This window comes from Mobula birostris, chromosome 4, assembly GCF_030028105.1.
Source record: "Mobula birostris isolate sMobBir1 chromosome 4, sMobBir1.hap1, whole genome shotgun sequence".
In the NCBI taxonomy this organism is placed as follows: domain Eukaryota; kingdom Metazoa; phylum Chordata; class Chondrichthyes; order Myliobatiformes; family Myliobatidae; genus Mobula; species Mobula birostris.
The window spans coordinates 183,790,047-183,814,569 of NC_092373.1; the positions used below are offsets into that span (position 1 = coordinate 183,790,047).

Sequence of the window (24,523 nt, forward strand, 5' to 3'; positions counted from 1 at the left end):
GTGGATGAATTACTAGTAAGCTAGTTTCCAATTCTGGTCATATATTACAAGGATTTTCATTTACTTATTTTAGTAAGTGACTGCAAAGGTTGCCTGCATTTTACAACCCACCCATTCTCATACAGCTGTGGGCTAACTGTACCATGGGTTTTGAAACTTTTATAGTGATGGGACCTAATGTCAGGTTTTTCAGCTCTATGCTTCATATTAAATTCATCACTGATTCTTTAGGCTCTTTACTTGGGCTAATTATAAATATCTCATGCATTCCATTTGACATTTTAACCATTGGATTTTGCATAGACTCGTGAGGTTATGCATTCTGTAGTTATAGGCTGTAGTAATTATCTTTTTTCTACTTGATGGAGTTGGTTATGTTTGCTGTTAAACTTGTAAGTAATTGAATATCAAATTTTGTTGTTTAACATGTTTTAATCCTTTTAATGTGATAATTGGCTGTTGGACAATTGTTTCTGTTGCACAAATCAACAACAGCATCAAAAGGCGGAAAACTTCCCTTGTTACTGTGTGGTTTTAATTCTATAGTTCCTACTGCTTTTTGTTTTCACTTGTTCTCTTCTTCCTCCATCCTCTCTGTTAGATCTTTGTTTTATAATGCATGTGTATATATAGGGGCTTGCTGGGATAGAAATCTTCTGATTTACAGTAATCTAACATTACTCAAAAATTTCCATGCATTTTTAAACTATAATAAAATGTTTCATGGTATTCATTAAATACTAGATATATTAGCTTAATTGTGGGCAATGTAATGGAAAGTATTCAATGAAATAAAGGAATTGTAGCAATTGAGTAGTTACAGAAAATATGTTTTATGGAGAAATCACCTTACGGTTGTTTTTCAGGAATGGTTAGCATAACAGTATTTCATTGCCAGTAACTCAGGTTCAGTCCCACTGCTGCCTGTAAGGAATTTTGATGTTCTTGCCATGACTGTGTGGTTTTCTTTCGGGTGCTCCACTTCCTTCCTACTTAATGGATGAATAGGTTAATTGGCCATAACGGGTGTAATTGGGCAGCCTGGGCTCATTGGGCAGAAAAGCCTGTTACTGTGCTATATATCTAAGTAAAGTAAAGTGACTCGGGGACAGTCTATATGTGGTATTCCTGTGTTAATTTTTTTCTCTCTATGTGTATCTCTGTTGATTTTTTTCTCTTCTGGTTTACTCCCCTCTTTGGTTATTAGTTTTCTTTTAATTGTGTTTTTGTTACTGCTTCTCTACCTAAAAGATGTGTTTTATTGCAATCCTATTTTATATTAACACACAATTATGGTGAGTTAATCTTAAACATTTAACTGGCTAAAGTGTCTCATTTGCTTACTTACGAACATTTAGTCTTCCAGGGCAATAAACTTTAGCCTAATTGAAAATTAAATGCTGTTATTCTTAATTATATATAATTGTGTAATGTATCTAAAAGGAACACCAAGTGCTAAACCTCACATGTAGTTAGTGTAGAGTTTGACAGAAGCAAATAAATACGGTTGACTTGGTGTGGCAATTTTTCTGTATATTTCTATTGTACCAAATGACAAATTAATAGAGTTGAGCTGTAGACAGCTAGTAATGAAGTGTGTTTATTCAAATTGTGAAAATCCTTTAAGTTCAGTTTTAATGTGTGCAGATACTGCTTCAAATTTCTGGTTGTCTGATGCCACATCGAAACAGAAGGTTGGAAGTAATTTCCAATATTTTCTAATAAACCATCTTATTACAGATTATGATTAGGAAACATTGCAATCCAATTGATGTAAATATTATTTTGCTGAGTATTCCAAAATTAAGTTCTTTACATTTTACATATTATTTTATTAGTTTACTCTTATGTAAAGGCCACTTTTGTAGGGCTGTTTGCCTTTACAAAAGTGTTTGGAAAATGTTAATCAAGAACTTAATTGCCTTGAACTATAGTGGAGTGCAATTGGATGTTTAAACTTGATCTTGCTTTTAGTTTGACAATTAGTTCACAAGTATTTAATTTGTCTTTGCTTAACAGTGGATGAAGGAGATGCAGAAAAAGTAGATGCAGAATTTCATACTCATGGCAAAATTGGAGCTAAGAAGCAGCGGAAGTTGGAAGAAAAGGAACAGCGCAGAGCACAAAGAGAGGTAGGAAACATATTATTAAAAAAGGGTAGAGCACAAGTATTTTCTGTTTTCATTTTTATAAGTAACTCAAATAATATTACACCAAAATGTAAATCTGGCAGTTTTCAGTGATCAGTCTATAACTTCATTGCTTGGCCTAAAGGGGAATCATGGAAACAACAACTGGCTCAGTCCCTAGTTTGTTGATCTTGGTAAAGGTGTTGTGAAGGAACTAAAACCAATCTTAGCATCTGTGGGCTACGAACATACAAAATGCTAGAGGAACTCAGCAGGCCAGGCAGCATCCATGGAAAGGATTAAACAGTCGGTGTTTTGGCTGAGACCCTTCATCAGGACTGGAAAAATAGAGTCGGTGTGTGCAGATGTAAGTTCGGTGAGGCAGGAACAAGCACAAACATCTCACCTCTCCTGGAAGTTTTGGGAGTCTCCCGTATATTAATAGTGGCTCCCTGATGCCCGCAAATTATATGCAATATCACGGAAATCAATTTTTTGAGAGCGAGTGAGAGAAAGCAAGAGAGAGCGTAAGAGCGACCACGAGAGAGAGAGTGTGCGTGAGAGAGAGCGCGAGAGCCACCACGAGAGACAGAGAGAGTGTGAGAGTGACCACGAGAGACAGAGAGAGAGAGGGTGCACGAGAGAGCGCGAGAGTGACCACGAGAGAGAGAGAGAGAGAGAGAGAGAGAGAAAGCAAGTGAGAGTGACCACGAGAGAGAGAGTTTTCCAAAAAAAAATTAAAACGTACGTCACTTCAGGCTACCCTAAAGTGTACCCCTATCTAATAGGGGTTAAAATAGTAACAGTGTTGCTCGCTGCACTGTTTGTAACAGTGACTTTTCTATTACCCATGGTGGGTTAAGACTGTAAAAGACGTGTTGAGGTGAGTTTAACAGGTGTCATTCGTTCATTAGCATAGCTAACGCTATTTAAACTAGCTGGCTGGCTGCTAAGGAGCTACTCCATTGCAGACATTCCACCTCTCCCGGAAGTGTCCCGTAAATTGATGGTGCTACTTCCCTGAAATGAGGTTTTGCAGGGTGGGATGTCTGCAAGCACCTTAGAGCACCTTCAGGAACATTAAGCCCAATTATGACACAAACAGCTTCTTTGTTTGAGTTGCAGGAAAGTGGCCATCTGCATGCAGCTTCTCCTTGGAGCAGAAGCAGAGACATTTTTCTGTTTCTGTTGAATTGCTTCTGAAATAAATGAAACTGGTACTGATGTAAACATGGTGAAATGCTACATAGTGTAGCTTTGGTGCAATTCAAGTTAAACAAGCACAGTCATCTACAGAATACTTCATTTATCTTCTGTCTTCTGTGGAAATCTGTTAGGATTTTTGATTCCGTTTAATGTCTCCTATTTTTTTTACTGGGGTTCAATTCAAGAAATTAAGTTACACATAACAGATTATTGTGATTCTCTGCTTTTAATTTGATTAAAGCAGGTGTTTTAAGTTTTGGGGATTTACCAAAAAAAAATCCTAATACAGTCCAATTCTTCATAGTCCTTTAATCAGTGCAGTACAGTGGTTGGTATTGGGTAAGAGAATCAGAATTGGGTTTATTATCACTGACATACAGTATGTCATGAAATTTGTTTATGTAGCTTTAATACAGTGCAATGCATAAAATACGTTATAAATTACAATAAGAAATGTTAAAACTTCAGTGCAAAAACAGAGCAAAAATAGTGAGGTAATGTTCATGGGTTCATTGTTCCTTCAGAAATCTGATGGCAGAGGATAAAAAGCTTTTTCTAAAACGTTGCGTAAGAGGGAGGATATTATTTTGGTATTCAGCTAAGGTGAAGCGTCACTTTGATAAAAGTATGTCTTGAAATTGTCATAAGTTTATTCTCCCATCTCTGATCATGCAAGCAATTAATTTTGGTCGAATAGCAGCAATTGGAATTTTGGATTGGATGCTTTAGTGCATTGTGCACTTTAGTATATCTGATGTTTTCTTTTTGTGCCAGATGTATCCCCGGTGCTGTAAGGTTTTTGCTGTAATTTTCATCCTTTGTTGGTAGAAATTAAAACTTCCATTAGTAACATGTAGCCTTTGTTGTCTATTCACAATGTGACTATGAGTATATTGTGCTCTTTTGTCATATGTTTGTCTGTTTGATGAGTACTTTCAGGGAAGAACCTAAGAAGTAGGTGTAAGTGATTGAGTCTCTTGTGCATGATAAGACCATAAGACATAGGAGCAGAATTAGGCCATCTGGCCCATCGAGTCTGCTCTGCCATTTAATCATGGCTGATCCTTTTTTTCTCCTCCTCTACCCCAGTTCCCTGCCTTCTCCCCGTAACCTTTGATACCATGTCCAATCAAGAACCTATCAATCTCTGCCCTAAATATACCCAACGATCTGGCCTCCACAGCTGCATGTGGCAACAAATTCCACAACTTCACCAGCCTTTGGCTAAAGAAATTTTTCTGCATCTCTGTTTTGAAAGTGTGCCCCTCTATCGTGAGGCTGTGCCCTCTTGTCCTAGACTCCTCCACCATGGGAAACATCCTTTCCACATTTGCTGTGTCTTGGCCTTTCAACATTCGAAAGGTTTCAATGAGATCACCCCCCCCCCATCCTTTTGAATTCCAGCAAGTACAGAACCAGAGCCATCAGACGTTCTTCGTATGATAACCTTTTCATTCCTGAAATCATCCTTGTGAAACTCCTCTGGACCCTCTCCAATGCCAGCACATCTTTTCTAAGATGAGGGACACAAAACTGTTCACAGTACTCAAGGGGAGGCCATACCAGTGCCTTATAAAACCTCAGCATCACATCTTTGCTCTTGAAATGAATGCTAACATGGCATTTGCCATCCTCACCACCGACTCGACCTGCAAGTTAACCCTTTTAGGATGTTCTGCAGGAGGACTCCCAAGTCCCTTTGCATTCAGATTTTTGGATTTTCTCCCCATCTGGAAAATAGTCCACACATTAATTTCTACTACCAAAGTGCATGACCATGCACTTTCCAACATTGTATTTCATTTGCCACTTTCTTGTCCATTCTCCTAATCTAAGTCCTTCTGCAGCTTTCCTGTTTCCTCAACAATACCTGCCCCTCCGCCAATCTTTGTATCAGCAGCAAACTTAGCAACAAAGTCACCTATTCCATCAACTAAATCATTGATATACAGCATAAAAAGAAGTGGTCCCACCACCGACCACTGCGGAATACTACTAATCACTGGTAGCCAACCAGAAAAGGATCCTTTTATTCCCACTCACTGCCTCCTACCAATCAGCCAATGCTCTAACCATGTTAGTAACTTCCCTGTAATACCATGGGCTCTTAACTCCGTAAGCAACCTCATATCAAAGCCTTCTGAAGGTCCAAATATACAACATCCACTGCATCCCCTTTATCTATCCTACTTGTAATTTCCTCAAAGAATTCCAGCAGGTTTGCCAGGCAAGATTTTCCCTGAAGGAAACCATGCTGACTTTGTACTACCTTGTCCTGTGTCACCAAGTATTCCATCATCTCATCCTTAACAATTGATTCCAATATCTTCCCAACCACTGAGATCAGGCTAACTGGTCTATAATTTCCTTTCTTCTGCACCCCCCTCCCCCCGAATAGTGGAGTGACATTTGCAATTTTCCAGTCCTCTGGCACCATGCCAGAGTCCAATGATTTTTGAAAGATCATTTCTAATGCCACCACAATCTCTAACACTACCTCTTTCAGAACCCTAGAGTACAGTTCATTTGGTCTGGGTGACTTGTGTATGTACCTTTAAGTCTTTCAGCTTTTTGAGTACCTCCTTTCTTGTAATAGTAACTGCACCCACTTCTCTTCCTTCACACACTGCATCAGACATACTGCTTGAGCCTCCCACAGTGAAGACTAATGCAAGATGCTCATTTAGTCCATCAGCCATCTCCTTGTCCCCTGTTATTATTTCTCCTGCCTCATTTTCTAGCTGTCCTTTATCCACTCTCATTTCTCTTTTATTTTTAACATACTTGAAAAAACTTTTACTATCCACTTTGCTATTATTTGCTAGCTTGCTTTTATATTTAATCTTTTCCCTTCCAATGATTTTTTTAGTTGCTCTCTATAAGTTTTTTAAAACTTCTCAATCCTCTTAATTTCCCATTAATTTTTGCTTTGTTGTATGCCCTTTCTTTTGCTTTTACAAAAGCTTTGACTTCCCTTGTCAGCCATGGTTGTACCATTTTTGGTCTTTTACCTGATCACTACTTTCCTGCACTGACCTCATAATCCCTTGATATTTCCTTTACCATCTAACAACCTATTGATCTGGAAATACATGGTGACTGTGTTTCCGCTGGCCTCTTGAATAGAGAATTCTAAAGGCTTACTATTTTCTGGGTGAAGATAATTCTTTTTATCTCTGGCCTGAATGACTAACCCTTATTTTGAGACAGTGCCCCCGGTTCTATATGTCCTAGTCATTATCCTAACATCCACCCTGCCTAGTTCTGCAAGAATTTTGAATGTTTCTTGAGATCTCCCACTCTTTGGAATTTAAAGGAAGATAGGTCCAGTCTGCTGAACCTCCCCTTGTATGTCAAAATCACCATGTCAGGAATTAATCTGGTTAAAATTCGGTGTGCTTCCTCTAATGCAAGCACATCTATCTTTCCTTGGAGACTAGACTTGTGCACATTTTTCTAGATGCAGTCATATCAGGCCTCTATTCTTATATCCCTATGCAATAAACTAAAATATTGTCTGTCTTCCAATAGCTTATTGTGTACCAGATCACTGAGGTCTTCCTGAACAGTAACATCTTTCAGTCTCACCACTGGCAAAATATTTTTCCTCGCTATTTTTCTATCAAGATTGATGACCTTATATTTTCAAACATTATATCCCGTCTGTCATATCTTTTCACATTCACTTAATTTATCAATATCGTTTTGGAATTTCTTCACAACCCACACAATGGCCTTAAGTGTACCATCAACTTGATTGGACACTTCAAATCTCACAGCAGGCTGGTCAAGCAGCTTCCAAAGTTCACAGTGTTTAATTTAATCAATGTTTTAAAAAAAAAATAGCTTACCTTTTCAGCGATGTTACAGTTGGCTTTGATTTATCAGTAAGAGTGTCATTGTGGGAAAGACTGACCTACCGTGTAGGTTGGGAATCAGAGTCAGTTGTCAAAGTTGTGTTCTTCAGCAAAAAGCCTGCTCCAATATTTACTAGAAGCACAACATACTACACGTGGACCTCTCTGATGATCAGAGTATTCACAGGCTTACATTTTTTTTCAAGGCTGTTATTACAGAGGTATGTGATGTACAGCAGGAAGATTTTTTATCCTATTCATGCCTTGACTGCTCTTTCCTTCAAAGCTCAATTATCTTGACCCTCAACCTCCTCACCACGGGAACGTTTTAATCTTTCTCACCGTTTGTTAAAACTCTACTTTGACTCAGCATCAAAGAGGTTACCAAGATACTCGACTCACATCTAGAAAATTTTAAAATACTTTGACATCAGTGAGGAGCATCTTAGACAATAGGATTTACTGCTATTGTTGGCTTTCGGGATCCATTAACTGATTTCAAATCTTTAATTCCCATTGATAACACAATATTTTTCGGCTTCCACTTCTTCAGTATTAAAATGCTTCATCAGCTGATTTCCTCCTGGTGAATGTCTTGTATCTCGGATGCACACACAACAGTATGCAAACATCACTGGGGGACACTAACTATAAGACACTTTCCCTACATTGATGTGATCAGAACTTCTGTGCTTCAATTACTTGATTCTCCAGCCCACAACAGCTGATGAGCTGTCAAATACGTCAAGAACCGTGCAATTTTTGGACTTGCTGAGGAAAATGCTATTAATCTTTCTGCTTCACTCCTCGGACAGCCCGTAGTTTACATCCATAGATTTCATTGTGGTGTGCTGCATACTGCTTATCCTTGGCATCTGTATAGGCAACAATGAGGCACATCTCAGTGATAATGAACCTGATTCTGATTCAGTCCTGGTATCAAGATGGAGGTTGTTTTTGGAGAAATTGGGTGTGTGACAGATGTTAAATAGAGCTGTAGTCTGTGTGTCTGGATAGCAACTAAGAGTTTGTAAGAAGTGACTACGTATTCATGTAAAGCTGACTAACATGAAATTTTAGCATCATGCCATTAAAATAGGATTTCCATTCGTAGTCAAAACCACTACAATCATTTCCTAGACTTTTCTTATAATAATCCTAGCAGACCACCGCATCCTACATAATCTCTTCCGGCATTTGACCCAGCAGGATTTTGTACCCTTTCTGAGACTCTTTCTCATTGTTGACGTACAAAAAAGTGGCAAGAAATTGGGAAGACGATTGGAATATTGGCCTGTATTTCAAGGGGTACAGAGTATATAAATAGGGAAATCTTGGAACAGCGTGAGTTAATCAGTCTGATGGCCTGGTGGAAGAAGCTGTCCCAGAGCCTGTTGGTCCTGGTTTTTATGCTGCAGTACCATGTCCTGGATGGTAGTAGCTGGAACAGTTTGAGGTTGGGGTGACTTGGGTCACCAATGATCCTTCGGGCCCTTTTTACACACCTGTCTTTATAAATATCCTGGATAGTGGGAAGTTCACATCTACAGATGCGTTGGGCTGTCTGCACCACTCTCTGCAGAGTCCTGCGATTGAGGGAAGTACAGTTCCCATACCAGGCGGTGGTGCAACCATTCAGGATGCTCTCAATTATGCCCCTGTAGAAAGTCCTTAGGATTTGGGGACTCATGCCAAACTTCTTCAACCATCTGAGGTGAAAGAGGTGCTTTTTCACCACACAGCTGGTGTGTACAGACCACGTGAGGTCCTTGGTGATGTGGATGCCGAGAAACTTAAAGCTGTTCACCCTCTTAACCACAGATCCATTGATGTCAATAGGGGTTAGTCTGTTTCCATTCCTCCTGTAGTTCACAACCAGCTCCTTCAGTTTTGCGATATTGAGGGAGAGGTTGTTTTCTTGATGCCACCGTGTCACGGTGATGACTTCTTCTCTGTAGGCTGCCTCGTTATTATTTGAGATTAAGCCAATCAGTGTAGTGTCGTTAGCAAATTTAGTTAGCAGATTGGAGCTGTGGGTGGCGACACAGTCATGGGTATACTGAGAGTAAAGGAGGGGGCTTAGGATACAGCCCTGAGGGGTACCTGTGTTGAGGGTCAGAGGGGTAGAGGTGAGGGAGCCCACTCTTACCACCTGCCGGCGATCTGACAGGAAGTTCAGGATCCAGCAACACAAGGCAGGGTGAAGGCTGAGGTCTCTGAGCTTCTTGTCGAGCCTGGAGGGAATTATGGTGTTGAATGCTGAACTGTAGTCCAAGAGCAGCGCTCTCACATAAGCATCCTTCTTCTCCAGGTGTGTAAGGACGGCATGTAGAGCTGTGGCTGTTGCGTCATCTGTTGATCAGTTGTGTCGGTTGGCGAATTGTAGGGGTCCAATGTCAGATGTAGTCCTTGACTAGCCTCTAAAAACACTTGCTTATTGAGGTGAGTGCGACAGGGCGCCAGTCATTCAGACATGTTACCTTGGTCTTTTTAGGTACGGGAACAATGGTGGATGTTTTGAAGCAGGAGGGCACTCTACACAGGGAGAGGGAGAGGTTAAAAATGTCTGTAAGCACACCTGCCAGTTGTGCCACGCACATCCTGAGTACCCGCCCTAGGACGCTGTCCGGTCCCGCAGCCTTGCGACTGTTCACTCTTTGGAAACACTTGCGTACCTCAGCCTCAGAGATGACCAAGCTCAAGGTTGTTTTCTTGACACCACTGCGTCAGAGAGATGACTTCTTCCCTGTAGGCCATCTTGTTATTGTTTGAGATTAGGCCAATCAATGTAATGTTCTCACATGTAGCATTCTCACATAAGCATCCTTCTTTTCCAGATGTGTAAGGATGGTATGTAGAGCAATGGCTATTGCATTGTCTGTTGATCGGTTGTGTCGGTAGGTGAATTGTAGGGGGTTCAGTTTGGTGGCAGCATGCTGCAGATTCATTGGAGAAAATTCACTAGTTTGTTTCCTAAGATGAAAAAGATCACATGGACAAGGGTTTATCAAGTTGGACCTGAGTCCTTGGGGCTTAGATGATCTTAATAAAATGTAAGATTCTGAGGGAGATTGAGAAGATGTTTCCCCTACTGAAGATATTGGACTAAAAAGCCACACCTTTTAGACAAAGATGGGGGAAATTTCTTCTTTGGAATTCTCTGGGGAGCTGTGAGTGTGGACTAATTGAATATAATTAAAGTGGAGATTGGCTCGGTGGGATGGGGAGAGAACTGGAAACTGGTTTTAAAGCTAAGACTAGATCAGCCAAGATCTTAATGAATGGTGGAGCGGACTCAAGGAGACGGCTGGCCTACACTTACTCCTGTTTCTTATTTTCTGCTTGTTGCTTTTGTATGTCTGGAGAGCTCACGCTCTTCTGTCACGGGTGCACACAGATTCTTGCTTTGCTAAATTGCATGCGGATCTATTGGGATCTGTGCAGGTCTTCACTTGGCCCATGATTCTATTTGTAAAACATACTTTTCCTCAGTTTCATAAAATAAATGAGAGATCCAAATGGGCACTGTTGCTCACGTTTACTTCACCAAAAAAATTGAAATCCAATTGCTAAGCAGAATTTTCATAACTCAACTACCATTTGCTGTAAAATAGGAAGTGGTTGTGTGACTGGCAAGGCGAATACTTTGTTAACTGATAATAATTACTTATTCGTAAACTTGGTTCTCTGTTCAACGTTGTAAACTATTTTGGAAAATCCCAAATGTAATTCTGGATATTTTTGGCCCTTGCATCAACTTTTTTTAAGTTTCCAGGGTACACAACAATAACAGCTGCAGTTAAAGAAAAGACTAATTGATGGCACAACTCAAGTATATTAGTGAGAATACTTTTACTTATATTCTTTTGCTGATTTGCTAAGTTGTGGTATATCTGGATTTATGACTTGAAACGTAGATTTCCATTCTATTCTTGCAAACAAATGAATAATACTCTCTTTGGAATAAAATTAGTAAACTGGCAAAACGGAAAGCAGGGATGCTATCTGCCTGCGTCATTGTAGGCCTTTTAATGAAAATATACTTGAATTAGAATGACAGCCAGAGGATTCAGGTAATAAGCTGACAGCGAATTCCTTCACGTAAAAGAAAAACAAAATGAAGTTCTGTTTTGGAAACTAATGAATTCTACAGTAGTTATTTGATTACACTTGAAAAAAGTAACTGGAGTAGTTATCAAATACGTATTTAGCATTAAGTGTTAGCGAAATTTTCAATCAAATTTGGTATGCAGTTTGGCCAGGTTGAACTAGAAGATATGTTGATTTTGAGTAAATCTCATTCAGTTTTGTTATTTCATACGAAGGCTGAAGAAGCAGACAGAGAGGAACGCCGAAAGTTGCAGCTTCTGAGAGATGAAGAGAGGAGAAAGGATGAGGAGCGATTGCGCCTTGAAGAGCAGAAGAAGGTATGGATACTGTTTTGATTTTCTAATTTATTTTAATTGGTTCAACCAACACTGCCACTTCACAGAATAGAATGCAAAACTGATGTGACAAAGAAAATATTCTGCCCTTTGAAATCTGCAGCCACGCAGAACAAATCTGAGCAGCTGAAAACTCATCAAAAGGGGCAGATTTGAATTATCAACAGGCTAGAGCAAAAATACACTCAGTGGCCATTCTCTTAGGTACTACTGTGTGTATGTTTGTGGTCTTCTGCTGCTGTAACCCATCCAGTTCAAGGTTTGATGAATTGTGCATTCAGAGACGCTCTTCTACACACCACTGTTGTAGTGTGTGGTTATTTGAGTTAGTCAGCTTGAACTAGTATGACCATTCTCCTCTGATGGCTCTCATTAACAAGGCATATTCATCCATAGAACTGCCCCTCACTAGATGTTTTTTTTTCTTTCTCACACTGTTCTCTGTAAACTCTAGAGACTGTAATCTTGAAAATCCCAGGAGATCAGCAGTTCTTGAGATATTCAAACCACCTCGTTTGGCACGAACAATCATTCCACAGTCCACGTCACTTAGAATATATTTCTTCCCCATTCCGATGTTTGGTCTGAACAACAACTGAACCTTTTGATCATGTCTGCATGTTTTTATGCATTGAGTTGCTGCCACATGATTGGTTGATCAGATATTTACATTACGAGCAGGTGTACTTAATAAAGTAGCCACTGCCGTATATGGTACCAGTTGAACTGCATTGCTATACAAACTTTTTTTACTGAGGAGTGGGCCTGGAAACAATTTGCTCACACTTTAATCTATCTCACATTATTGGAGAGGGTGAATAAATAATCTAGCAAATCTGCACTTAACAAGAAATCCAGAGATCCCATTATAAAAATAGTAATGCAGATATATGGACTTCCTGTTCTTTGAAATTCTAGATCTGACCTCCTGTAATTCCTCAGAGTTTGCCCCACCTCCCCACCCCCACCTGTCTCTTTTCCAGGGCACATGGCTACCATTCATACAGCCACACTAAATGCCACACTTCAAGATTCAAAGTTCATTTATTATCAAAGAATGTAAAAATTATTCAACCTTGAGATTTGTTTGCTTACAGGCAGTTGCAAAGCAAGGAACCTGAAAGGACCCAATTTAAAAAAAATAAGACTAACTACAGAGTAAAAGAAAACAAAACAAATGATGCAAATAATGGATGTGAGCAACAACAACAGCATTCTGAACCAAATTGAGTCCTTGTATCAATACATGATTAATCGTCATGTTCCAAAATCTGGACCAATATGCAAGTTGCCTTCACAACCTTGTGATAAGAACTCATTGATAATATGATGTTCTCCAGTAACACTTCAATTATCTGCCTAGTTTGATTCGCATTTCCATCAAAAATGTTGTTCAAATCATGATTGAAAGAGCACAGCTGGGTGATGGATACTGTTGTTGATCTTAAACCTTAAAATTCACCAGATATATGCTATTCTTGTGTTATTTGTGGGGACTTTGTGTGTGTTACTCTAAATAAAGAAGTGAACATTTAAAGAAGAATATGATAAAATAAACAAAATGCTGGAGGAACTCAGCAGGTCAAGCAGCATCTATGGAAAGGGAAAAAAGAATCGACATTTCGGGCCGATGCCCTTCATCAGGATCTTTGGTGTCTAGGCCCAAAACGTTGACGGTTTATTCCTTTCCATGGATGCTGCCTGATCTGCCGAGTTCCTCTAGCATCTTGTGTGTGTTACTCCAAATTTCCAGTATCTGCAGAATCCCTTACATTTTTAAAATTTGTAACTAATGCATATCAAAATTTAAAACTCCCTATTAAAATATGGCAACCTACATATGTTTTAACGTACGGCTGCTGTTCTTGTGTGTGTGTAAGTGGAGGCAGACAATACCCACAGATTTGCAACTGCCACTAGTGGTATGATTTTGAGTAGGTGGTACTTTGAGCTCTTAGGTTATAATACATACAGTAGGTCAGCAACAATATTTTCAAGTATTCTAATGACTTAACATTAAACTGCTCAATGTGAGAGATAACTTACCACAGTAATACATTGAATGAAGTTAGTTAATTCATTTGTTTTATTTTTAATCAACATTCTTAAATTGGCCAAGTTACTGCTTCATTGTAAGAATCATTCCAGATGGCATATATTCTAGATTCTCACTTTGTGCACTATTGAGTCATAGGATCATAGAGCACTATGCACAGAAAGAGGCCCTTCGGCCTATCTAGTCCATACCGAACTGTTATTATGCTTAGTCCCCATTAACCTGCACCAGGACTGTAGCCCTCCATAACCCTTATCCAGACTTTTCTTAAATTAAGGGTTCCCAGCCCTTTTTTATGCCATGGAGCCCTCCCATTAACTGAGGGTCCATGGACCCCAGGTTGGGTCTCCTGTCTTAAATACTGTAATCGAACTTGACGTCAGCAGCCTGCTGTTTCATTTTGCTGACCTCGAGGGAAAGGTTATTGTCAGGGTACCACGTTAGCAAGCTCTATCTCCCTCCTGTACTCTGACTTATTGTTATTTGAGATGTGCCCCACTATGGTGGTTATTATCTGCAAAGTTGTAGATGGAGTTAGAGCAGAAACTGGCCAGGTAGTCATGAGTGTACAGTGAGTAGAGTAGGGATCTGAAGATGCAACCTTGTGGTGCACCAGTGTATAGTATAATCGTGTTAGAGGCTTTGCTGCCTCTACTACTGCTGTTGGTCAGGAAGTCAAGGGTCCAGTTGCAGAGGGAGGCATCGATACACAATCCACAGTTTCCACTCCAGTTCAACTCCACTTCACTTCTTGCTTCCACTCCACTTCTACAGAGACTGATGAATCTTCCACATATGGAACATCTGTCACATGTGACTGATCATGTGGTTGGATGATGTAGTATTTGGTGTTCTCTTACCATTGTTTCCTCTCCTTATGATGGAACTTATGAATTATTGTGGGCCAGGAATTCAAGTAGGCTTTGGAGCATTTGTGACTTGTTTCCTCTGTTCATTTGGTAATCCTTTGCTGTGACCAAACTTGATGTAGAGGCCTTGCTGTGGGAGTTTGGTGTCTGACATTTGAATGACATGAGCAGAGCTTGCTAAATGTACCAAGAGCCTTGATGCAGGGGTTGTTTGTCCAGAAGAGGGAGCTAATATTGTAAATTTTGAGGATTTTGTGGAGACAACATTGGCAGTCCCTTTCCAACATTTTGAGCCACCTGTTTTAGATATTCCATGTCTCAGGAACATGCAGGAAGGCAGAAATCATCACAGCCAGCAGACTGAGGTTTGCACCCTCTTTGAGTTCTTCAAACAATCTATTCCTCGTGACAGCAAAAAGCTTGCGCTGCAGCAGTAAAGACTGAGGTGAATTTCATCATCAACACCTGCATTTTATTAAAGAGATTGAGGCAAAAGTTAGCTTTGTCACATGTACATCGAAACATAGAGCGAAATGTGTCATTTGCGTCAATGACCAGCGCAGTTCAAATATGTGCTGGGGGCAGCTCACAAGTGTCACCATACTTCTGGCGCCAACATAGCCTGTCCACAGCTCACTAACCCTAACCAGTACGTCTTTGAATTGTGGGTGAAAACTGGAGTACCCAGAGGAAACCCACACGGTCATGGGGAAAATGTACAATCTCCTTACAGAATTGAACTTCGTTCGCTGGCACTGTAAGAGTGTTACACTAACCGCCACACTACTGTGCTGCCCTGCATTATGATGGCTCCTAAAGTACAGATAATGGTCTGTGTTTGTTGTGGACCTTCATTAATTGCAGAGCTGCGGGCTGGTTTGGCGTTGACCCATAAGAGCAGTTCTGCAGAGGATGTTTCTGTTTGCTGATCTTTGTGGATCATTTACATGCCTCGGTGAATAATTTGATGGTGTCTTGAGGCTCAGCTCCTTGTTGAGGCTGAGTCAAAGTCTTGAGTGAGGTTGTGTACAATGGAAGATGCCCCTCCTTGCTTCACTGTTCGAGTTAAGGTCATGTCCCTTGTACCTCTTGGATGGATGGAATTCATGCTGCACTTTAAAGCGAATTACCATGAGCTTCGATGCTTCTGTCCTTGCATAATATTATACTGATAATTAAGGAAATTTTCTGTTCTGCAATGTGGAACATAATTTTAAGTAACATACTATTTCCTGTGTAGATCATCAGCAAAAAAGTTTGATCTAAAGTAAATGAAAAATATGATGAAGCACAATGATGTTTCTGATCAATATGGCAACATTTAAGCAGGATCTACTAATTACATTTAAACGTAACTGATCATTTTGCTGATTCTGGTTGTTTAATAATATTGGTTAGAAGTTCAATCTTACAGTATTTAGAACAGCAAAGCTAATATTCTGTATGGTTATAAAGAATTAGTTTAGTGCGTTGCTCTTTGGTTTAATGATCTGAGTGTAAAGCTAAATAGATATCCAATTTGTATTGTGAAAGCACTTGTATCCCATTTGATATATTACCAGGACATAATAAACAAGTTGCTCTGTCGCATGGTTCGATGACATTGTTGAGAGTTCAGAAAGTTGTAGCCAACGTTGAGCACCTGTTTGTAATTCATTATGTTCCCCAAGGGACCACTTCAGTACAGTAATAATTCAGTCAAATCTGTGGGCTCTGAAGAAATTGCTTATCAAGCTTGATGGCATGTCTAGTCAAGTTGCACCTGATTCTGCCCTGAAGATAAAAGATTCTTTTCGTTGTTTTGGAGATTTTTTTATTGTCTACTAATTAATTGTGTTTGATTTAAGATCCAGGCAGTTTTGCAGCATTGAATCATGAAGTCTTAGTTCAGACCAGTTGTTAACTAGGTTATTCAAAATGGGAAGATAAAGCAGCCTGTGTTGCTTTTTGGGTTGTTTTTCCCCACTTCTATAGGATGTTTTATTAGCTGATGCTTAAACATGTAATTCTGATTATGTTAAGTAATAGTGCCTTTTGATTTGTATTGGAACATAATTTTTACTTAATTTCTGTAGAATTAATGAATTTTTAATCCTCTCAATGAGATCATGGCTGAACTGTGCTCAAGCCCCATAATACTCCAGTTAACAGAAACTGATCCTTCTCAAATTCAACATTGTATGTTACTCATTTAAGTTTTGAAAGGATAAGAGATGTTCCATTTGAAATGCATAGGTTGAAAAGCAGCTGCTGAAAAGATGTATCCTCTTTCAGAGGAATCTAGAACTGCAGGGATTAGTTTTCAGGATAAGGGGTGAATCATCCTAGACAGAGTAGAGAAGGAATTTCTTAGAGGTTTAAATTTTTGGAAGCTGAATAATATTTTAATATATTCATACCTTATGGTGGGTTGCAAAGAGATTATGGGGGAGAGACAGAAAAATGGTGCTGGAAATGATCAGCCATTTCCAGATGGAGAAGCAAGCTTGAGGGAGTGTGGGCCCACACCTGCTTCTGTTTCCTGTACCCTTAAGGCAAGAAATAAGTGTCATTGTTTTACTTGCATTCGGAATAACAGAATAATCATTATCACTCAATAAACTAATAAAGATCTTTAAACAGCGACATTCTCCATGTTGTGTAGCTGCTCTCCTCCAGCCCCTTCCTTCATGCAAAGACTTTCTTCCTTATTGGAGATACTCTTAGATTTAACCCTTTGATCAAATTCACATAGAAGCATTCTCTTCTCCTATATCCTTCCTAAGTGTTGATAATAGCTAAGGCTGTCTCTTATCCTTTAGAAGTGAGATTGAGAGTTCCTGCTCATAATGCTTTCCTTTGAGAATGAAACAATCTACAGTCAGAACTGTGTGCAGAACTGATGTAGGGCAGTGAAGCTGCCCAAATGATTGCAAATGGAAAGCAGCAATAATAGGGCTCACGCTGAAGAAGCTGATGTGTCAAGAGGATCCAGGTGTTGTTTCTCTTTGCTTCAAATTTGGCTCATGTTATCAGTAAGATAGGAACGTAGTCCAAAAATTTGGAAAGGACCTTTTAGGAATGAAGTTGTGAACACAGCGGAGGGTTGAAACTCTTTCATATACAGAGATTGCTTGCTGAGTCAGTTGCTAATCTTAAATCTGAGATGGATTGTTTTTTTTGTTAACTGGAAGTGATAAGGGATATGAGTAGATGAAATTGGGTCACAAATTACCCATAATCTGTCTGAATGACAAAACAGGTCCAAGGGATTGAATGGCCAGATCATCCTCTTTTCTTTTTCACAAAAAGAACATCCAGATCTTTAGAGGTTTGTTCTTAGATGTGGGCACTTATGGCTTATTACTTGTTTCCTTGAGAGAGTGATGAAGGCCTTGCAACAAACTTCCTTGGAGTATTTGAGAAAGCACTCGCAAGATTTTGTCTTGGATATAGAATGATAACAATATATCCCAACATCAGAATGATAACCTGATTTAGAGACAATAGTGTTCTCTTAATACTGTTCATAGCTTGAAGCATTTAGTCTGTAGAATACTCTGCTTTCAGATATTGCTTGGCATCTTTACATCTAAACTGAACTGTTGGGGGTGGAAAGGGACTTCCCAATACCAATTAGGAAACACAGTTATGCAAATTGTTGAGGTTGCTTCCTATATAAGTGTGGCATATCCTCATAAACACATAACTGAATGCAATGCACCTGCACCATGCATGAGCTATATATTTCAGCTGTAGATATGTAGTTCACAATGTGCACAAAAAATTAGATTATTTGTATTTGACTGAAATCAATTGTAGACTGGAGTTTACTGAAATATCTGTAATGCCTCTTGCATTAAAAAAAACACACTTCTTTTGTTGCCATTTTAAAAAAAGGAAGAAGAGTTGAAAAAAGCCTGGGAAGAAAAGCAGCGCCGTGACCATGAAGAATACCTGAAATTGAAAGAGTCATTTATCATCGAAGAGGAAGGAATTGAAGTCCAAGAAACAGAAGAAGAGGTAACTAATCACGCAAACCCGTTCAAAAGCTGAACAGACAGTGTGCAGCAGCCACCAGCTACCGGTTCTACACTGCATGCTGGAATTATAGTTGAAAATCATATCATATTTTCTTTATTGATTTAGAAATGTAACCACTGAAATTGTAGCAAATTAAGGAAGAAAATTTGCATTCAAAAGAAAATTGCATTAGTATCATATATATTATAATTTTCTATTCCTAAATTTAGTGGGACAAAAGAATTTCCGTTATTTACTGAGAGTTCATTGCATTTTTAAAAGGCTTTGATAATATAATCTAATCTAAAATAATGCTTATGAAATGTATTAATGTTGACTCCATTTTGTGGCTGGATATTTTGGATGTAGAACTGTTATTTGTGGCTCACTGCAAAGTCGGTCTGACAAATCCACTCTTCAATTCCTTCTCTGTCGCCCTGCAATTTCTTTGTCCCTCTGAATAATAGATATAGAATTTCTAATTTATTTGTTGTAACAAGTACGGCTGCACAGTTGTGCTGCAGGGAGGCAGTCATCCCACAGCTCGAGTAGCCTGGGTTTGATTCCCATCTTCAGATGTCTCTGTGGAGTTCGCACAATTTCCCTGTAGCCTGGGGGTCTCCACCAAGTGCTTTGGTTTTGTCCCACATCATAAAGCTGTACTGGTTGTTAGTTAAATTAAAGATTAAAGCTGCTGTAGCATAAAAAAACTGTAAGGGAATCGGATTTGGGGGAACCGTGAATTTATATATTGATTCAATACCATAGTTAATAGGGCACATGAAAGGGTAGGTTACAGGGAAATAGAGAGAGAATGGGATTGATGGGCTTGCTCTGAAGATGGCATAGACTTGATGGGTCAAATGGCTTCCTTCCATCTCATAAGGATACATAACGTTGATAATGTTTAGCAAAACTACATAGTTTTCATTCCAACAAGATGAGCAATATATAGTTTTTGTAGGTATACAGTATATTATTTATACATTAATTCATAACCATACTTCAGTTATTTCTTCATGAAAGCCACAATATAATTGTTATCTTTTTCATGGGGGTGACTAAATGAGCAGTTGTGAAGATTTGAAAGAGGTGTGTACAGGATCATAATTGGTTTAGTAGGATGAATGGGGCGAACCTGTTTTCCATTGGTGCGTGGTTCAAATTTTAACACTTTAGAGAAAACGTATACAGGCAGTTTAAAAAAGAACACAATATCTTGGAGGGTAGTTACGATGTGAAGTTCACTGCCTTTAGGAATGATAGAAACAGAATCAATCAGGGCCTTGGAAACAGAGCTGGATTGCACTAGAAATAGAGTAATTTGAAAGTCTATAGGAGACACAAAGCAGGCGAATAGGACTGTTAGGATTTCTCTGCCAGGCTCGACGCATGAAATCGCCTCCTACATCATAACAATTTTTTGATTTTGTGTATGTCTGAAGTGAAGTTTGCAGGTATTGTCGGCATTGAATAATCTAATTCTTCCTGCAGTATTTGTTCTTACTGGTGCACAATTACATTGAACATCAAATAGAAATGTTACCATAACAAAGCTTAAAGGCCGATGCAAAAGCTGAGCGGTTAACTTTACTTGTACTTTATGACATTTGATCGGTTTTCTATGAAAGGCAGTTTGCTCTGAAACTTGTGAGCTTTCGTTTGAGGGAATGAACACATATTATGACTAACATGCTGCCTAAACTATGATATTGCAAATTCAGCCTCTGCCGCTGTGACAGGATTGTTCCTCTATTGCTGGCATCACCAGCCTTCGTCTGCACCGCTCTGCATTTCTAGTCAAACACTGCCTGGACTTCTTATTTGTTCACCCAATCCCAGACCCTAGATCTGCCTGACAATGATTCAGTAACATGCTTTAAATATTTCTTAAAGTAAAAATATACTTTTGTAGTTTAACCTGTTACATTTGAAGACCAATTGCTATTTTTCAGGATTGATATACGTTATTGTCAGAAAAAATTCAGGAATGGATTAACTTTGCAAAATTGTAGTAGGAGGTGATGTTTCTCATGAACCTCTCTGCTTATTTCATTGTTTATGTTGTACTTCCTAGTCTGAGAGCCTTCTCCAAATGTTCATCGACTACATCAAGGTAATGATAATACTTTGTTTAATTTTATATTGTTAGAAAGGTGTACATACCAATTATTCCTGTCATATTTAGGCTTTATTAACCATATTTTGGTTCCTTAATGTTGCCATAGTTGGGGAGGTACTGGGATAAGCTGTCAGGGGCTAACTGAGACCTGCGCCATAAGCTCCCACTACCTATTAAATGTTCCCAATGGCGTATATCTCAAATAGCCTCTGACAACCAAGTTCTGCTTCTGATCTCCATGTGTGGCTTAGCTACTAAGTCCATCAGAATAGTTTCTACTGACAGGAAAAGGGGCAAAAGCGGGTTACTGGCGCCTTCAAACCAGTCCTTTCGGGTAGATGGGGCTTGTCAGTTGTGGTTGGCAGCTCATCTAGGAGAAGGAAAACTCTTATCTCAAACCTTTGCTGCCTTGTGGTTAAACTCACTCATGGGGAAGGCTTTGGGAGTAAACCCCGAGGGGAAAAGTCCAGAGCTGGAGTCTCTAAGAGAGTCCAGTGTTGAGTTCGACACTGAATAGCAACTCCTGTGACACCGCTGGTGGAAAGCTATATCGGTCTCTGCAGTTCCTTTGGATTCATCACCCAACTGGAAGGAGAGAGCCTGATGCATTGGCAACGGCTTGCTCTCCATATTGTATTGCCTCGGCTTACATACCGGCTTGCATATCACGTAGACAACTAGGATGCAATCTCCGTGGTCAACCCATACAGAGAACAATGGAGGGCCTCATCTAGGCTTTATTGGCACTATTCTTGCACAGAGTGTTCGAGGAAAATATTTAAGCATTTTCATCCTGATTATTTTATTGTAAGTTTTAAATAAATGAAGAAGAAGCTTAGAGGATAATATAGATCTGCAATGTACTGGCATTGAGCATTTGAAGCAATTTCAATTGTGGTATTCAAAAAGAATCCGAGTAAATAATTGAAAGGAAAAAATATTCAGGATATTGTGAGTTAATGAGGTAGTCCGACTAGCTGAATGTTCTCAGTTAGCATTTGATTGACAATATGGGTTGAATGTAATTATGTGAAGCTTGCATAGATATGCCAGTGAGTAAAGCAGCATCTCTGGAAGGAGAAACCAGTCATTACCTTAAACACAAGAGATTCTGCAGATACTGGAAATCCAGAGCAACACACACAATATGCTGGAGGTCAGGCAACGTCTATAAAAATGAATAAACCATTGATATTTTCGGGCTGAGACCCTTCATCAGGACAAAGTCAGTACCTTGGATGGGTGAACCTTCTTCAGAACTGGGTGGAGTAGGAGTTGGTGAAAGTTTTCAAAGTAGAGCTGGTGGGGAGGAGTGGGCTGTAAAAACTATAGCCTCTATGGAGATAGATGAAGATGGATCAGCTAATAGAGTGTTGACCATTAGTGAGACATCTTAAAGAAACAAAATGAGAAAGGTACATAAGCATGATATTGGTTTAAAAAAAAGAGAGCAAGCTACCTGAAGTTGGAGAACTCAGGTGATGAATCCAGAGGGTTAAAAAGCACCCAGGGAGAAGATGAGATGTTGTTTGGGTCTCTTACTAGTAGTGGAAGAGACTGCCAACAGACAGGTCAGAGTGGATGGGGCTTAAGAACACAATAGGAAGCTCAGTGTCACCCCTGTGGACAGAGCACAGATGATCCACAAAGCGATCACCCAATCTGCATATGGTTTCTCCAGGGTAGAGGAGACCACATTGTGACCATTAAATGCAGTACAACAGATTGGGGGTAATGCAAATCATTTGCTGCTACACCTGGCATGTTAGATGAATTGTGCAGGTCTAAGATAATAGCTAGTGGGGATGTTCATGAACTATTTTGATGTTGTTCTCCATGAATATAAATCTGAAACTTGCCAAACAGCATAGTTCTAGAATCTCACGTCTATACCATATAGTTACTTTAATTGGTAAAACTTACACAAATAATTAGTTGACATGGAATTTTATTCCAGAACGGTTGTTATTAAAAACTTGTAATTATTGTTGTTGAAACTCTGTATAGCTAGAGGTAGTTTTATATATACAAATTGTCAAGACATTTACAGTGTCTAAAATCTTTAAATACAAAAAAGGCATGCATAAATGATTTTACAGCAGAGTAGATCAGATGTTAGTGTATCATCAAAAATACAATGGTACATAGAAGATTAGTGTTTTGAACCTCTACGTATATTGCAGGTTGTCCATGTAATATTTATCTATTCAATAAGGTCAGGAGTTTATTTTTTTGGAAGTCAGTTGTAAAGGATATAAAAAGAGTGGATATTTGATTCTGAAAACTGCACCCAGTTGAAATATCATTTATTTTATACAAGAGCATACAATTGTTACATGTTGAACATGCTAGATTAAAACCAACTGCATCCAATACAGATTGCTGAAAGTAACTGTTTCCTTTTGTGTTGAGCCTTAATTCATTGGTCCCACAGCACCTAGTTGTATCCCTCAAACAAGGATGATTGGTTTTGGATATTGTGGTGGCTGGGGGAGAAGATGAAGGCATGGAGGGAAAAGTTGAGTTTCGGGTTGAGACTGACTCAGTCTTTTTTTAGAGGAGAGAAAATCTTTTATATATAGTTCTGCTCCACTGCACCTGGGGTTACTGGATGCTAAATCTGGGTGAGGAGGATAGTGTTCTGTATCCTTGGCACAGGTATCTTTTGCAATGGTAAAAATGTATATCTGTAGCAGCACACACAAAATGCTGGAGAAACTCAGCAGATCAGACAGCATCTGTGGAAAAGAGTAAATAGTCGATGTTTTGAGCTGAGACCCTTCTTCAGGACCTTTTTTCCATAGATGCTGCATGATCTGCTGAGTTCCTCCAGCATTTTGTGTGTGTTGCTTTGGATTTCCAGCATCTGCAGTATTTCTTGTGTTTGTGATACATATTTGTAACTTTGTATTACCTTTGCTATCATAGCTGTAAAGATTTTCTTTCCAAGTGTATTTGCATAATTTTCACACCATATAGATCTATGGTTTGTTAAACAAACAGTGATTATCAGATAAAGTGATCGGCCACAGTTTGAGTACTGAGTGCACTTCTAGTCACTGTAACAGCCCCAAAGATAAAGAAAGAAAGACAGGTGGCACATAGGAAGATTAAACATAATATGAGAAAACAACTTATAGAAATATCTTTAGAAAAGGAGGAATTAGCATATGAGATAAAACTGGCCAGAAATATAAAATAAGATTGTAAGATAAAGAGGAAACAGTGGATTTGCATTTCTGCCAGGCATCAAAGCTTAATGTGGAAGAAAAAGCTCAGGGTGTAGGTGGATGTACAGAAGAGTGGCTGGATAACAAAAAACTGAAGTTGCAATTGATGGTTGATAAAGGTATTAAAAAGTAATGTTCCATAAGGATCAGTGCTAGGGCTTCAACCTCTTAAAATATTTTGAATGACTTGGGTGAAGCCACTGAAGGTATGGTTTCTTTTATGGCATCTGCCCCCTTCCTTTCCAGTCCTGATAATGGGTCTCAGCCCAAAATGTTGACTGCTTATTCCCCTCCATAGATGCTGCCTGACTTGCTCAAGATTCCCAGCATCTGCAGAATCTCATTGTGTTTATGGCTGCTGAATGTGCTGAAGACAAAGATAGGTTGGAAAGTAATTTGGAAAGGGGATTTGGAAAGGTTAAGTGAGCGGGCAAAGTTCTGACAAGTGGAATATAATGTGGGAATTTTTGAAATTGCCTACTTTGGCAGGAAGACAAAACAAGTGTATTATTTAAGTGGTAAAGGACTTCAGAGTTTTAAACTCGGAGGGACCTGGGTCAGATGCCGATGTTCCAAGGGCAAATGCCAATAATTCCTTCCCTTCTAC

General features: G+C 39.2%; 1 protein-coding gene across 1 annotated transcript in view; it reads left to right on the forward strand.

Annotated features, from left to right (window-relative positions):
* LOC140196830 (DDRGK domain-containing protein 1-like) overlaps window positions 1-24,523 on the forward strand; it is a 73,009-nt gene that overhangs the window by 43,818 nt on the left and 4,668 nt on the right. The window contains exons 3-6 of the mRNA XM_072256666.1: window positions 2,020-2,132; window positions 11,518-11,619; window positions 18,442-18,564; window positions 20,642-20,680. Of these exons, the coding sequence (XP_072112767.1) occupies window positions 2,020-2,132; window positions 11,518-11,619; window positions 18,442-18,564; window positions 20,642-20,680 (377 nt within the window). The remainder of the gene's footprint in view (window positions 1-2,019; window positions 2,133-11,517; window positions 11,620-18,441; window positions 18,565-20,641; window positions 20,681-24,523) is intronic.